General features: G+C 39.5%; 1 protein-coding gene across 1 annotated transcript in view; it reads left to right on the forward strand.

Moving 5' to 3' along the window:
- The window catches only part of SPTLC1 (serine palmitoyltransferase long chain base subunit 1), a 42,782-nt gene extending 28,515 nt beyond the window's left edge, over positions 1-14,267 (forward strand). The window contains exons 12-15 of the mRNA XM_074855636.1: positions 4,965-5,019; positions 11,085-11,202; positions 12,080-12,153; positions 12,637-14,267. Coding sequence (XP_074711737.1) covers positions 4,965-5,019; positions 11,085-11,202; positions 12,080-12,153; positions 12,637-12,730 — 341 coding nt within the window. The 3' untranslated portion in view covers positions 12,731-14,267. The remainder of the gene's footprint in view (positions 1-4,964; positions 5,020-11,084; positions 11,203-12,079; positions 12,154-12,636) is intronic.
- The last annotated feature ends 1,403 nt before the right edge of the window (positions 14,268-15,670 follow it).

The raw sequence follows: 15,670 nt of genomic DNA on the forward strand, positions 1-15,670 counted from the left end.
TATTGCAAAAAGCGAGCTCCTTATAGGTTGCTAAGGTTAGATACCTTGGTTGCTAAGGTTAAATACCAATCCCACCCCTTATGATTTCTGCAAGGCCTTCTACATAGTCTTGCTTCTGTTCTTTGTTCTTCTTTGATACTTTTCGGTATTTTCCCATCACGTCGCCGTTGTCAGCAGTTCCTCGGTGCTGTGCCCTTTCTCACGTAGCCAGTTGTTAGCAAAATGCTCCACATCTCCCCCGTTTTCTTTTTGCACTTGTGCTAAAAATATTGCAGAGGCAGTCTTCTGCAGGGCCCTTTGCAGAAGACTGACAATACATGGCAACATCAAAAGTACAACCACAATTACCAAGATCACTACCCCTATAGACTTGATCAGAGATATTAACCATCCTGAAAGTCCCCATTCTTTTAACCAGCTTTCAATCCCTAATCCATCTACTTGTTTCAAGCTGTGCAGGCCTTCTTGCAATTTCCTAATCTTTGCATGGACTGAAGAATAATTGTCTGTCAGGTTCATGCAACACATTCCTTCAAATTCCTCACATCCATGGCCTTGTGCTAAAAGCAAAAAATCAATAGCTGCTCTATTTTGTAATACTGCATGGTTAACACTTTCTACATCTGCTGTAAGCCGATCTAAAACTTCAGAAGTGCGATTAAGCTCATCTTTTGCCCAACATCCTATCTGTTTTGCTAAGTTCATGGCTTTATTAGCCGCTCCTCCTGGTAAAATAGTTGCAACTAACACCTGTGTAAATTCTGCCCAGAATCGTGGCTCTCCTATCCCACTACAATCTAGTTCATGTATGGACCGCTGCGTCCTGGTTCTGTTAGTAAGTTTCATCAAGGCAGACATATTCGGGTGAAATAAACTTAGTCGTCCCAGGTAACAGGGACCTCCCTGTGGGTGTATCGGTATACCATTCCAGGCTCTGTCACCACATATTAAAAAGATTCCTGTTGGTAGCTCTCTTGCTGTTGTTATGTTGCTACCATTACAGCTTGAATATAGTTGCTCATACACACTACCAGGGTCTAATGCTGAATCTAATGAAGCCCACATCTTCCTGTGTGTATTAAGGTGTTCCTGCCTTTTTGGCAGAAAGCTGACCCATTTTCCAGTTCTTTCAGTTGTTATGCTAGCATTTGCACTTCCAAAAAGTTCTAATTCCTCAGGTGGGGATTCTAATGTTGTATTTAGTGATAATATAAGCTCACACTTATGTTTCCCATCATCCTCTGTATAAGCCGCACTGCATAGTGTCTGATTCACAACATAACTACAAAACTCTCCAGGTTTCCACACTGGAAGTCCAACCAAACAAGTACGGAATGGATGGCTGATACTTCCTAAAGCCAAACAGAGTGATGACTGTCCTGTCAAGTTGGCCAACGTTACCCACACATTTTCCCTTGGCTGATTAAACCTCATCAATGCATCTATTGCTCCACTTAGTGTGAGGATGTAAAGACAAATTATACCTCTTTGTTTCATTGTTTTACCTTTTTCCCTATTGTTAGATGTCGTCTCTGCATCTGTCCTAAGCAAACATGACTAACACTTGTCACCCTAACATTTAACCATTCAATAATTCTCCAAACGTCTGACAGCGTTGCCCAGTAAAGTGAATGTCCGAGTAGACTCTCAATCCCCGCTAGAACCGGCTGAATCTTCAGTCGCTGTCGATGAGCTTGTCTCTCTTCCGGCGTCATTGGGAGGTGCGGCAGGTTTCGCCCATCTCGCTGGAACCCATGCGGTGCCTGTTGGTGTAGAAACACAAAGATATCCCCTTGAAATGACAGGTGAACAGTCTTTCTGGGTCTCGTACTCAGATTCAGTGTTAGCAGGGTCAGGCTTCCTGTGGATCCGAAGCCTTTGTTTCCGCGACTCTCCTCAGTTACTGGTCGTATTGTTTGAGTCACTTGTGGCAGGGGCACCAGCTGTGCAATCCGTTGTCCCTGTGCAATCTTTACTGGTGGATTCAGTGTATATGCCATAATATAGATTTCACCTTCATAATCTGCATCAATAACTCCTGGTAAAACAAATAGTCCACATTGTGATGCCGATGATCTTCCTAATAATAAAGCTCCCATGGCTCTCCCATTAATGATGATAGGTCCTCGTACGTTCGTAGATATTGTTTGAGGATTATTTGTTAACAGGGTAACATCTACTGCTGCTGCCAGGTCCAACCCGAGACTTCCCCGGGTGGCGGGTTGAAGGACTGTGCTGCGGCTGCAACTTTTGTCGTCGCGCGGCGGCCGGCGAACGCGCTCCGTGTGGAGTTTCCCGACCGTCTGTGGTAAACCCCCTCATTATGGGAGTTGGATCGGCAAGTTTGACACCATACATTTCTGGCTGTACAACTCTTTCGTACATGCCCTGGAGCTCCGCATCGGTAACACCGCAGCTGCCCCTTTTGAGGTGTTTGCACTCTACCTGCTGGCGAGGTCTGGAGAGGCGCAAGGGCTGCCATAACCTGACTTTGAGTAGCCTGAGCCTGTTCTTTCATTCCTTCCCCTAATTTCTTTATTGCCTCTACAAGAAAAGCCTGAGGTCCAGTGGGTATCGAGGACGCCTTTTCAAGTACCTCCTCTACAGTCCAATTTGCCCCTAATGTATTCAGTAAACTCTTTGTAGCAGGATTGCCATTTTGTAAAATACATTGTTTTAAGAGAGCACCCTGCATGTAGATAGGTACTCTTGCTCTTTCAATTGCATTTACCAACTTATCTACAAAACTGCCCAAAGTCTCTTCTCTCCCTTGCTTAATCCCCATATACATTGGAGCTCCGCCTGGCTCTTTCACTTGCTCTATGGCTTCTCTCACTAACCTCATTGCCTCTCTCACCTTATCCGGACCGAGCAATGCTTGAGCTTCTACTCTAGCATAAGGTCCTAACCCCATTAATTCATCCATTGTGATCCCTTGTAATGGATCTCCTGCTTGCCGCTGTACCGCTACCGATTCTAATACTCTCGCTTGCCAATGCGCATTAAACAACAACCACTGACTAGGAGAGAAAATTAACTTTGCTATACCCCGACAATCTGCAGGCAAAAGAAGTTGAGTGCTCCAGAGATAATCTAACATTTGACGAACCGGTTCACCAGTAACACCATAAGAACTCACTGTAGAGCGCAATTGTGACAAAAGCTTCCAATCTAATGCCGTAACAGTAGCATTTATTCCACCAGCTGGGTTCGGCTGAAACTGAACTGGAAAAGCCATTGCTGTCGCCATCTGAGTCATCGCCTCATCCCCTTTTTCTAACCCCTCTCGTGCCAATGCATTCCAAGCCCGACACCTTTCTTTAGCGATCTCTATCCCCAGCCCATCTTCTGAGCCAGGAGTAGAATTCTCGCTTTCCGGCGTCACAGTGTGGCTGGACGCGTCAGGGCTACTCAGGGCGGGGGCGGGGGGAGCGGTAGCTCGTTCTGAGCTTTCCTGTCCCGTCTCTTCGGAACGTAAAGGTGGTAAAACAAGCTCACGAAACGTAGGCGGTAATGGCCACCTAGTTTCCTCCTCCCCATATCTGGTGTTTTTCTCTTTTGCCGCAACTGCGCTCTGTGCAGCTCTTTTTTCAGCCTGATACCTTAGCAATTCATTATGAACCACCCTCCATAACTTTCCCAACTTTTTTGCTGTCTTATCATCGTTCAATGTTAATTCCCATAATTTATCTCCAAATTTTCTCCATTCCGATAACTCATGAACTACATGTGGATTAATAAAACAACCTTGCTCTACCCCATAAGCTAAAAGCTCCTGAAGATCCTTTTTTACATCTATTCCCTCAACCCAGCGTTGTGTAAGCCAGGATGCAAATAAATCGTATGCTGCTTGCCTGTCCATACCTGAATTTTTCCGTTGCAGCCTTTCCAGGTCTCGGCAGCACGTATCAGCAGGGTTCACCTCTTATGACACCCAGGGCGCGGGCCTTTTCTCTTATTTCAGTTGCCTTTCGCCGTCCTCGCTGCTTAAGGACCTGAACCACCTTCTCTGGTCTTTATCCTTCGTGGCGCCTTATACGTCCTTGGGCACGTATCACGTCGGGGTCACCATTTGTTGAAAGAACGCAGAGGGAGCCCAGCCATCATTTAATGCACAAAGGCTCAACTTTATTAGTACTCACACTTCTTTTATATCTACAATAATTAGTTCATACATATTGCAAAAAGCGAGCTCCTTATAGGTTGCTAAGGTTAGATACCTTGGTTGCTAAGGTTAAATACCAATCCCACCCCTTATGATTTCTGCAAGGCCTTCTACATAGTCTTGCTTCTGTTCTTTGTTCTTCTTTGATACTTTTCGGTATTTTCCCATCACGTCGCCGTTGTCAGCAGTTCCTCGGTGCTGTGCCCTTTCTCACGTAGCCAGTTGTTAGCAAAATGCTCCACATAAATCTAACCTCTTTCAGTTTAAAAGTTACCCCTCATCCTATCCCTACACCCCCTGATAAAGAGTCCCTCCCCATCTTTCCTGTAGGTCCCCTTTAAGTACTGGAAGGCCGCTGTAAGGTCTCCCCAGAGCTGAACAACCTCAACTCTGTCAGCCTGTCCTCATAAGGGAGGTGCTTCAGGCCCTTGATCACCTTCGTGGCCCTCCTCCAGACTACCTCCAACAGATCTATGTCCTTCTTATACTGTGGGCCCCAGAGTTGAACACAGTACTCCAGGTGGGAGTTTTCCATATGTTCATGAACCAGTGCAGGAGTAATGAGATAAAGGAAAGTAATGCATTTGTCAAATCTTAAAAGCCTGTGATTTCCTGGCAGAAATGGGAGTTGGGAACATTATGAAAAGTAGTGAAGAGACTTAGTACTTCAGTAGATATGTATATTTTAGTTTTCCTTCCAAATGCTTTTTTGAAATCTTAGACTTACAGAAATGTGAAGCAGAAACAGGATATCTAAGCAGCTTCCTTTTTTTTTGTTTGTTTGTTTGTTTGTGCATAGACATTTTTCAGACTCTCCGGGCTAAATGCGAGCGAATTCACGAACTTTTACAGGGGTAAGTGTGTTTTTTGGGGCTTTTTTGCCTGTTTTTGCTTTGACCATGTCTTTATAATGCCAACTTTAAAGAACTCTCCTTGCTCAAATCTATTTCTGGTTTTACAGATGCTTAGACTGGGGTATATACACTAAATTATGTATGTATTAAAGTAATGAAGTCATCCTTTTCCAATTGTCTCTGTTATGCTACTAAAAAGAGTCCAGGTTTTTAAAATACCTTTACAGGTATTGAAATGAGATTATACCTTAATGCTAGTGAGGATGTTCGCAAGCTGTTACACATATAAGTCTTTAGGAGAGTGTCACAGCTTTCAATGGTATGAAGTGTTGATAAGCGTTTTGAAAAGATGGCTAAGTAAAAGTGTTTGGGGTGTAGCTTAGAAAATACTCTGAATTTCAGACAGCTCAATACACCTTGCAGTCACCTTTAATACAATATTGTTCTTACATATGAGACTTAAGTGTTAAAGAGTAATAAAGTATTCATTTTTCTGGGGGCACACAGAAAATTGCTAGAATTTATCTGAAAAATAAGGATTCTTTTTAAAATTTCCTAACACTATCCTGTTTTAAAAGATGGCTGTACTGAGTAATTGCTTTTTTTGCTGACGGGTTTTGATACTAAAAAATATAGAAATTACCGTCACTGTTCAATGACTGTTTAATGTGCAGAATAGATATGTTAGCTGACATTTTACAATTAATTTTCTTCAACAGTTTTCTGTTACATATTACAGAAATGAATAACATTTAAGAACACACCAACTCTATAATGCATGATTACATTATAGTGTATTATACTGGCTGTTTTTTTTGTAGTATAGTCACTTAGTTATTCAGTGTGAGTTGCTTGTTATTTCAAATAAGCAGTTTCCAGCTTAGCTGATGTTTTATGTTAGAACTTTAGCTATGTTCAACTTCTTTAGAATAATCCTACCATCAAATAATCCTTGTCTCCTTTGATGTGTTCTGTTTCAACACAGGTTTAAAATGCATATGCTTTCAGGTCAAAGATACACACAAGCTTCTACTCTTGAAATTAAAATTTCAGAGTAACTTGAAAACTGTTAGCATCTCTTCTTTGCTAGTAATAGAATGTTATGATTGAGCTAAAAGGAGAATAAATGTAATGTTCTTCTCTACCTGTCATTTTGTAGGAGATAATTATAAATATGTTTAAAATACAGGAGAAATATATAAGGAAAAATTATCAACTTTAACATTACTTGTTAATATTCACTGCAAAACAGAAGCAAATAAGCCATGGCTGGTACTTTTCTATCCTGTGACGCATTCTACTTTTCCAGTTAAATTCAGCGATTAGTATAGTCACAAATCAACAAGTAGTCAAAATGCCTGAATGTATGTAATAGGACTTCTGTATTTTTGCCCTGTGAAAAATAGGTGTGGTAATACAGAGGTCCAAAAAAATCGCAAAGGAAATAATTCTTCTAGGTCATACTGGGAAAGAACTTGAACAATTTAACAACACCAGGGAACTGGGCAGCACTGTAGCAGGAAAACTATCCTAAAAATTGCATAAAGCAGTATCAGAGAGAAGATTTGAACCAATATTTGCAGGGCGCAGTGTGTTTTTCTTTGTTCTAATTAATTACCACACTAGAAAAAGTGTGTGATGGTTTGAAGAGGAGGCAGCTTTCAGAAGAAGCTTTTCTTAATCCTGTAATGTTAAATGCACTCATCTTCCCTGCCTAACCATGGCTGCTGCTTGACTCAATTCTTTATAGTGCTCTCACTATGACAGAGTGAAACTAACTGTTGGTTTAAAAGAGAGTGTAAAATGGTAGAACTGTACACAAAGGAAGTGGGGAAAGAATACACAGCTTTTCTCCTTTCTCATAATGGAACAAATACAGTGAGGGGAACAAATTAAAAGTAAAGGAAGTCTTTCTTGTAGACAAAGTGTAACTAATCCATGAAATTTAGGACTTGATACATAAGCACCAGTGCATGATTAGCATTCCAAAAAAATGTTGGTCTTATATGGACTATGGTGGGGGAAGAAACTGTAGTATTGTAAGCTAGAGGAATGACTGGGGTTTATTCCTGTTCTGGGTACAAGCCAAGTGCCAGTTTGTGGAAGAAGTGGAAGAATTCTTCTGAATCATGCATAGAACTAACTTCTGACTGTCTACAGCAGTTTATAAAGCATAAGAAAATGCAGTAAGAGGTGGGATCATAGAATGGTTTATGTTAGAAGGGACTTTAAAGATCATCTCGTTCCAATCCCCCTGCCACAGGCAGGGACACCTTCCACTAGATCAGGTTGTTCAAAGCCCTGTCCAACTTGAACACTTGAACACTTACATGGAGGAGGCAGCCACAGCTTCTCTGGGCAACCTGTTCCAGTGTCTTACCACCCTCACGCTAAAGAATTTCTTCCTTATATCTAATCTAAATCTAACCTCCCTCAATTTAAAACCACTACCCCTTGTCCTATCACTACATTCCCTGATAAGAGTCCCACCCCATCTTTTCTGTAGGCTCCCTTTAAGTACTGAAAGGCCACAGTAAAGTCTTCCCAGAGCCTTCTCTTCTCCAGGCTGAACCACCCCAATTCTCTCAGCCTGTCCTTGTAAGGGAGATGCTCCAGCCCCCTGATGGTCTTCATGGCACTCCACTGACACTGAACTAGCTCCAACAGGTCCCTCTCATACTGTGTGCCCCAGAGCTGGACACAGTACTCCAGGTGGGGTCTCACGAGAATGGAGTAGAGGGGGAGAATCACCTCCCTCCACCTGCTGGCCACACTTCTCTGGATGCAGCCCAGGATACAGTTGGCTTTCTGGGCTGTGAGTGCATGTTGTTGGCTCATGTTCAGATTTCCATCCACTAACAGCCCCAAGTCCTTCTCCACAGGGCTGCTCTCAAACCACTCATCGCCCAGCCTGTATTTGTGCTTGGGACTGCCCCGACCCATGTGCAGGACCTTGCACTTGGCCTTGTTGAACTTCATGAGGTTTGCACAGGTCCACCTCCCCAGCCTTTCAAGGTCCCTCTGGATGGCACATCCCTTCCCTCCAGTGTATCAACCGCACCACACAGCTTGGTGTCATCAGCAAACATGCTGAGGGTGCACTCAACCCCACTGTCCATGTCGCCAACAAATGTGTTAAACAGCACCAGTCCCAACACCAACCCCTGAGGGACACCAGTTGTTACTGCTCTCCACTTGGATATCAAGCCGTTGACTGCAACTCTTTCGAGTGTAACCATCCAGCCAATTAATTATCCACCAAGTAGGATGATTAACACAAATCAGGAATATTCTTAAATTTCTTAACAATCTTATCTAAATTAGGTTTCTTTCTTGTATTTAAAAATACCTAGTGTCTTAGTAAATAGAAACAAAGAAGCTCTGTTGCAGGGAGACAGGATAGATGGGACGGAATTTTGTGGGTTTTTTAAAAAACATGACAGTAGTAGGTAATATCCCTTAAATAGTTCATTATTTATTGCATATCCTACACCTGGCTGAGAATTTTCCAATAAAACAAGTTTTCATTGGGGAAAAGCAGATTTATTTTTAAAGGTTTTGCCTTCCAGAGAAACTTGATTTTTTTCAATGAGACCTCATTCTAGTTTTCTGTTAGCAAAACTGATGGAAATGTTTATGGTGTTCAGAGCAACGGACTACACAGGGTTCCCTACTGTTAAGAGCCTGGTCATGCCACTTAGTTCTGCAACCCAGCCTTGTAGCTGGGGTATGGAGAGCTGTGAGAAGGGAACTCCCTGAGGCTACATCCATACTGGTACGTTAATGTCAGGAAGCATTCCTGGGTACTAGATCTTGATTGTCTACTCTGTCAAATTGTTGGAGTGATCTGTCGAATGGGTTTGGCCCAGGCCAAGCAGCGCTGTTTGAAAGGACTCCTGGATATAGTTCAAGAGTTGGCATGAGCCAGGAGCTGCTCCCTGTAGTTAGTTTGGATGTGGCCACCCTGACGTGGAGACTTAGATTTTAAAAGTATAGATGTGAGTCCTTCCATACCCATTCACCACAGGGCCAGGAAACATTCCAAGGCACATTTAATTTATTAATATAGAACTAACCTTAAAAGGAGTGTTGGCATTCAGGAGGCTACTTTTGTTTCTTTGTTACTTCAAAATCAGATCTTTCAGACTTCTTTTTTCTCTATAAGTTGTACATTTCTGGTAGAAAATGAAACTTTCCCAGCATTTCTTAGGAAAGTGAGTTGTTATTGCAGGAAGATTACAGTGTGCATGCATTGGATTCTTAAATACTTGAATCTTAATCTGTCAGAGGCTCAGAAAAACCTACTTAATACTTTACATGGAAGTTAATATATTGCCATTGGAAGATCTCATGTTAAACTCCTGGGTTTCTTCAAATAGTTGGGTAAGATGAATTATGTAGTTCAGTTTACTACAGCTGTGAGTGACAGAAAAAGTTTTAAGATTAAAATTAAGCTTGAAACTTGAAAGCAGCCTCTATGAGTAAGTGTATATCAAATACAAAGCATGTTGTTCATGCAAAGACTCAGTTTGAATGGAAGTGATACAAAGGTTGCTTCCTACCTGTCTTTCCTTGTTTAATCTTTGGAGGGGGGCAGTTTATGATTTTCTATGTTAATTAAAGGATTATGTCTATTTTATAACTAGAAGCTAATACTGTGTCTCTGTAAACAGAACCCAATTGTTTGTTTTAGTAGCTTATCTTAAACTCTGTTCTCCAGCAAGCAGATTTAAATTACAGTGAAACTTCATCTGACTTCTACTCTTATCTCCCTACTTGTAGAACACTACTACTAAAAAGTCACTCCTAGGGAGCATAACTAAGAACAGATATGTTATACGGCTATACTGTGTATTGTCTTTCTATCAGATGTTGTATCCCTGATCCCTAGATATGTGTGCAGTAGGGAGACAAATGCAGTGTGTGTGCTTATGTATTAAAGAAATTGCCTTGTGTTTGGTTAGTAGGTGAATGACACCAGAATGTTTGCAGTTTTGTGGCTGAAGAAGATTATCAGTTTGATTTGTCTTTCTCGAATGGACTGTGAATTGAAATAGCATTGCAGAAATAATGCAAGATGCTTTTGATGCTAGAGTATATTTTTTTTTTTCCCAAGGTTATAATTGATTCAGTGTGCTTGTAGTGCAAATTCCTTCTGTAGGCTCTAGTTCTGGTGTTTATGTATTTAACATCTTTTCTGCTCTGACTGGGTCTTGAACATTGTAAAAATAGAAAACTTATTTGAAAATGAGCACATAAACTTACAGTGTGTGTGTGTGGCAGGCTCATCAAAGTCAGGAAATCAAAATTACAGCTGATGGTACACATGTGTTTAGAGGACCTGTTAATTTTGGAGATCAGAGATCTTGCTTGGATATTAGATACAGTTTTTTAGAGGGCAATAACTCAGTCCTTACTATGATGATATGATGTGTCAGGACAATGACAATCAAATGGCAATCATTCAATCAAATTTTAAGAACCCGATTAACAACTGTCCTTATGTACAGATGTGGGAGCAATTCTAGTAATATAACTAGTTTTAGAGAAGCTTCTAAGTGACAGATGATGTTGTAAAGATTTTCTACAAGAAATAGTTTAAAATCAGAAGTCTTGCCAAAAAATAAACCTTGTTTCTTCTTATCACATAAGTGGGTAAAAAGATTTATATGTTTTCTTAATATAGACTCCAAAGACTTGACTTAGCTAGCTGTGCTTTTATCAGCAATATACAAGCCTAACACTAACATTTCTCCTACATCTTCATAAGGATCCTGTCAAAATTTCTGAATCGTTAATCTTTTTGCAGAAGGAGTGAGTAGTCACTATTGTTACACAAACTTGCTGAAACTACATTGAGTAAACTCCTTAGGAAAGACATTCACTTGATAAATTTTGTTATCTTTACCTATTGCAAACTGAAATGCACATATGTTTTGTCTGCATTAGTATTAGTGAAGTGAAATACTCTTCTCATTCACCACCCAGAAAAGGGGAACACTATCTAGAAGTTTAACACATGTGTTCAAGTAGGATGTGCATTAAAGGCATTTTATGTGTTTTAGGATTTCTGGCTTAAAAGTAGTGGGAGAATCATTTTCCCCAGCATTGCACCTACAGTTGGAAGAGAGCTGTGGATCTCGAGAAAATGATGTGAAGTTACTTAAAAGAGTTGTGGATTACGTAAGTGTCCCCATAACAACTAAAATATATCATTGCCTTTGAATGTGAATAACGAATTAAGTGCATATGGGTAGGGAGACTTGTTGGGTAACTTGTTGGAATGTCTTGCAGGAATGCTGTAAGAAACTCAGTTTCTTTGCTGACTATAGGGCTATATTAAAGACCATCTTTTAACCATTTCTTGCTGCAGATGTTTAGGTCAGTAGCAGTGGAAAAAAATATATTGTTAGACCTTTTACTTCAGAAAATAATTATTTCCTGTTATGTACTTCAAAGTTAAATTTGCATATAGAACGGTTGCCTAGAAAACTTTTATGAAGTTTATAAGAATAAAGGCTATCATTTGAACAGAGTTCTGGTGGTGTATTTTGACCATTTAAGGTCCAGCTTTCTGTAATTTTGCTTGTTTTGAATCTGCGAACTTGGTTTTTTTGTGTGAAGAATTTCATGTTTTATATGTAGTATTTTTTCTGTCTTCAATACACATTGGTTCTCCTTCTCACATATGAACGAGATAAAGGTTTATGAGAAAGTTTTATATTTCAGGTGGCAGGTAGACAAGACTACACAACAAAAAGTAACTGGGAAGTTGATTTCCTTGGAAATATGCGTAAATATGATATAATAGCCTTCTTAATACAGCATTTTTGTCTGATTACTTGGAGGTGAAAGCTAAGGATGCTACACCCTAACCTGTTTTATGTGTTTATGCTGTATTAAAATTAGAAATGATTTTGCACAGCCTTCAAAATCTCCCTTTGGGAAAGAACTTGCAGGTATCCTGACACCAGGCTCATAAAGTTAGTTGTATGTATTTGGTGATCAAAAGGATCAGAAGTTCACAGACTGATGACTGCTGTATTTTCTTTATTTATAGTGCATGAATAGCGGTATTGCGTTAACTCAGGCCCGCTATCTGGAGAAAGAAGAAAAATGTCTTCCTCCACCTAGGTTAGTAGAAAGTCAATACATTATTTCATTTGATTGGATATGACTCTCTGTATCTTTTCATACAATGATGGGGTTTTGTTCAGTAGACTGGATTGAATAGTTGGTCCTGTAAAAAATGGGAAAGGCTCCATTTTAGGGTACATTTTCAGTGACTGTTACACAGTGCTGATACCCTGAAGTAACTGTGTCTAAATTCCCTGAGCCTCAGTGACTGGAATGTTGCCTGTTACCAGGCGTATTTCCATGACCTGCACATCTGCAGGTGAAAAAGATAACAATCAAATTTCTGTGGTGTGTGTATGGGGGGGAAAAAGAGTAGTCTGACTATTTCTGTTTAGTCATATGTCTTGTTTCTGGTTGAATTTGAGTTTATAATAATTTCCCTAGAGATAGTGATCTTAATGTGTTAAAATTACAAGAAAAGTCTAAAGCTGCAGGCAAGGAGTAAAGTTTACTATGTATGTTCTGGTTTTCTTTTTCTAGTATTCGAGTAGTGGTAACAGTGGAACAAACAGAACAAGAACTGGACAAAGCTGCATCACTTCTTAAGGAAGCTGCACAGTCTGTATTGAATTAGACTGTTGTTTGGGATTCCTCTTTCCCCAAATTATCAGGATGAGTGTTTTACACTATAGTGACTTCACTTTAGATATTCAAGTTCTTCCACAAATGGCACTGAAACCTGACTGAGTAATAGGATTGTTCCAGAATGGTACAAATGCAGTGAGGGGAAGAATGCTGAATTTTGGGACTGGTGAATAAATAATCCATTGTACTTGCAATTCAAACTCTACCATTTACTAGCATTCATTAAAATGGGATATCACTGTTGCATACAGGACTCTTTCATAAGCTGCATCTTTAAAAGTTTTAAATTTATTTCTTCAGACCATTAAACATTTTTCAAAATGTATATGAACATTCATTCTTCCCCAAAAAACATCTGAAATGTATTGTTTTCTCTGCATATTCTCAGAATGTAGGAACTTGAAATAAATTTCACGAAATTATTTCCCCCCCAACCTCAAATGAAGACAGGCTGTTCATAACACTGCAATAAGGGACAAAATAACACATTATGAGATAATTCAGTGCTGTATTACGTTATTTATTATTGACCTATAGGAGGAACTTCAATTTTTTTTTTTTTTTCCATTTATATCTTTCTCTAACCATTTTTGGAAGATAGTTTTTTAAGAATGCCTGGCCAGAGAATTCCATTAATATTAAATACTATTTGCTTCCTGCATTTCATATGTAATTATATGCATGATTGATATTATGGGTGAAGTTTTTCACATTATTAACTTTAAAACTTCTAAATTGAAACCTCTGAACTGTGAAACTGCTGTCATTCCATTAATAGTATGTTCATCCAGGGGGGCTTTGCACCAGTCTGAAAGAGGAGTCATAAGCAACATGAGGAATGAACCAGGATTTTGAAATAGCAGCCAAATAATAGCTTAGTCAAACTACTTTGAAGCACTAAAACGGTGTGTGCTAAGTTTTATCTCTAAACAGCTATGTCGTAGAGGGGAAGGCTCACAGTATCTAATAACAGTTTAGGTGGTACAAATACTGCTGAAACACAACTCAATATGTGCACGTAAAATCCCCATGTTAATTGGATGGTAATATTTGGAGGTTATGCTGTCGGGATTTTCAATAAGCACAGATGGACGTTACACATTGCACCAGTCAGAGGAAACTGGTAAGGAAAAATTACAGTAAGCTGTACCTTTTTATAAAATAAAACCTATAGCTATGTATTTCAGGATTTTGATTTAAGAAAGCCCGTTTTAAAATTTGATATTCTACCTGATCTGTATTCTGCGTTCTTTTGTACTTATGTGCCTTTTTGGTTGTTGCTACAAGGACTACAGGACTATTTTTGAGAAACATCATTGTTTAAATAAAAGGTTATTCATGTTTGATTCAGTTTTTTACTTATAATTAGGTTTTGTAGCATGCTCAGCTATATTTTGTTGAATATTCTGCATCAGATGAGCATAGTCTATGTTGCCTCCTTCAGTTCATAATGACTGCCTGTGCTCACTTTGAAAACTTCACACCTGCATACATTCAAATAAACCACCTATAGTTGTGTTGGGGCACTTTTGTGATTGTTGCTTGACTGTTTGAAATAGTAAAATCATTACCTGTGCAACGTAGATCCCAATGTGCAAGAGTATTACTGTTTCACTGACATTCACATTTTTCTCTATTAACTGTGAGTAAAAGCCTGTGAAAAGCTAACAATTTGAAAGAGAAAAAAGTGTGGGGAAGGAAGCTGATTTCCTTTTTACAGACTGGAATCAAAGTGCAGAACAATCAACCTTCTCAAGACCCTCAGAGATTGCAAGAAATGGAAATTAAAACCTACCACTATACTTTGAGCTTTTGGTCTGATAATTGAAACTTGAATATTCAAGTTAACTCAAGCCTATGATATATAAACTGGGAACAAATGAGGTACTTGAATTCCGTTGCAGCATAATAAATGGTTTTGGAGTTCAAGGTAATCCTGTGAAGGTAAGGAAATCACCAATTAATATTGAAATACTCGGTTGCAGAATCTATATTCGCTTCTTGCATTTTGTTTTAGGTTGTCTGCAAATGGGGGGAATTTTTTTGTTGCAGTTTTGAGAACTAGCAACAGTATTCAGATACATGGGTTTGTTTTGTTGGTTTTGTTTTTTGCTTTAAAATGAAGTGATAACACCTAAATCAGCAGGAAACAGATGGAATTTCTGGCAATTTCAAAGCTGTGACTAAGTGGTTCTGATGAAACAAAAGTTCAGGTATGTTGCTAAGAGATAGTAAGCTGATTCATTTGGCAAACACGTAGCCAGCATTAAAATATTGGTAAAACTGCCTTTGTCCATTTTTGTTGTTTAGTGTGATCTAAATGCTTCTTTTCTGTACACTTGTAAAGTGAACATCTTATGGTTGGTAGCAGTTGAAATACTGTTATGTGTTTTACTGACAAGTTATATACATGGTCTCTGTGAGAAATTAAGACGTTTATGAGATGTAACTGATGGAGAGAGATATCCCCAGTCAGTTCAAGCATGTCGGGCCCTCTTCATTTGGACTTTTTTGATAAATGTCTCTGACATGACAAGCACATGAAGGGAAGAGTGGCTCTGGGAAAAAAACATTGCTTGGGGTTAGGGAGACAGCAAGCAATTCTGATTAAACTTTTGATATTAAAAAATCAGAAGCCCATTAAGGTGCTTAAATTCTCAGTGCTCTAGGCTGATGAATACACAAATAAGCCTGTTTTAGTTGGTTTGTGGTTATATTTGGTTGAAGCAGGACTTTTTCATCACAGAATCATCTAGGTTGGAAAAGACCTTGAAGGTCACCTAGTCCAACCATTAACCTAACACTGACAGTTCCCAACTACACCATATCCCTCAGCACTATGTCATCCATTTCTTCAGATGTGGGAGTAATGCTGGGGTCTTATCAAATAAGTGGAAAGCTATTCAGCAGGGTACTGTTGAGTTGGCTC

This window comes from Strix uralensis, chromosome Z (genome assembly GCF_047716275.1).
Source record: "Strix uralensis isolate ZFMK-TIS-50842 chromosome Z, bStrUra1, whole genome shotgun sequence".
Taxonomy (NCBI): Eukaryota; Metazoa; Chordata; class Aves; order Strigiformes; family Strigidae; genus Strix; species Strix uralensis.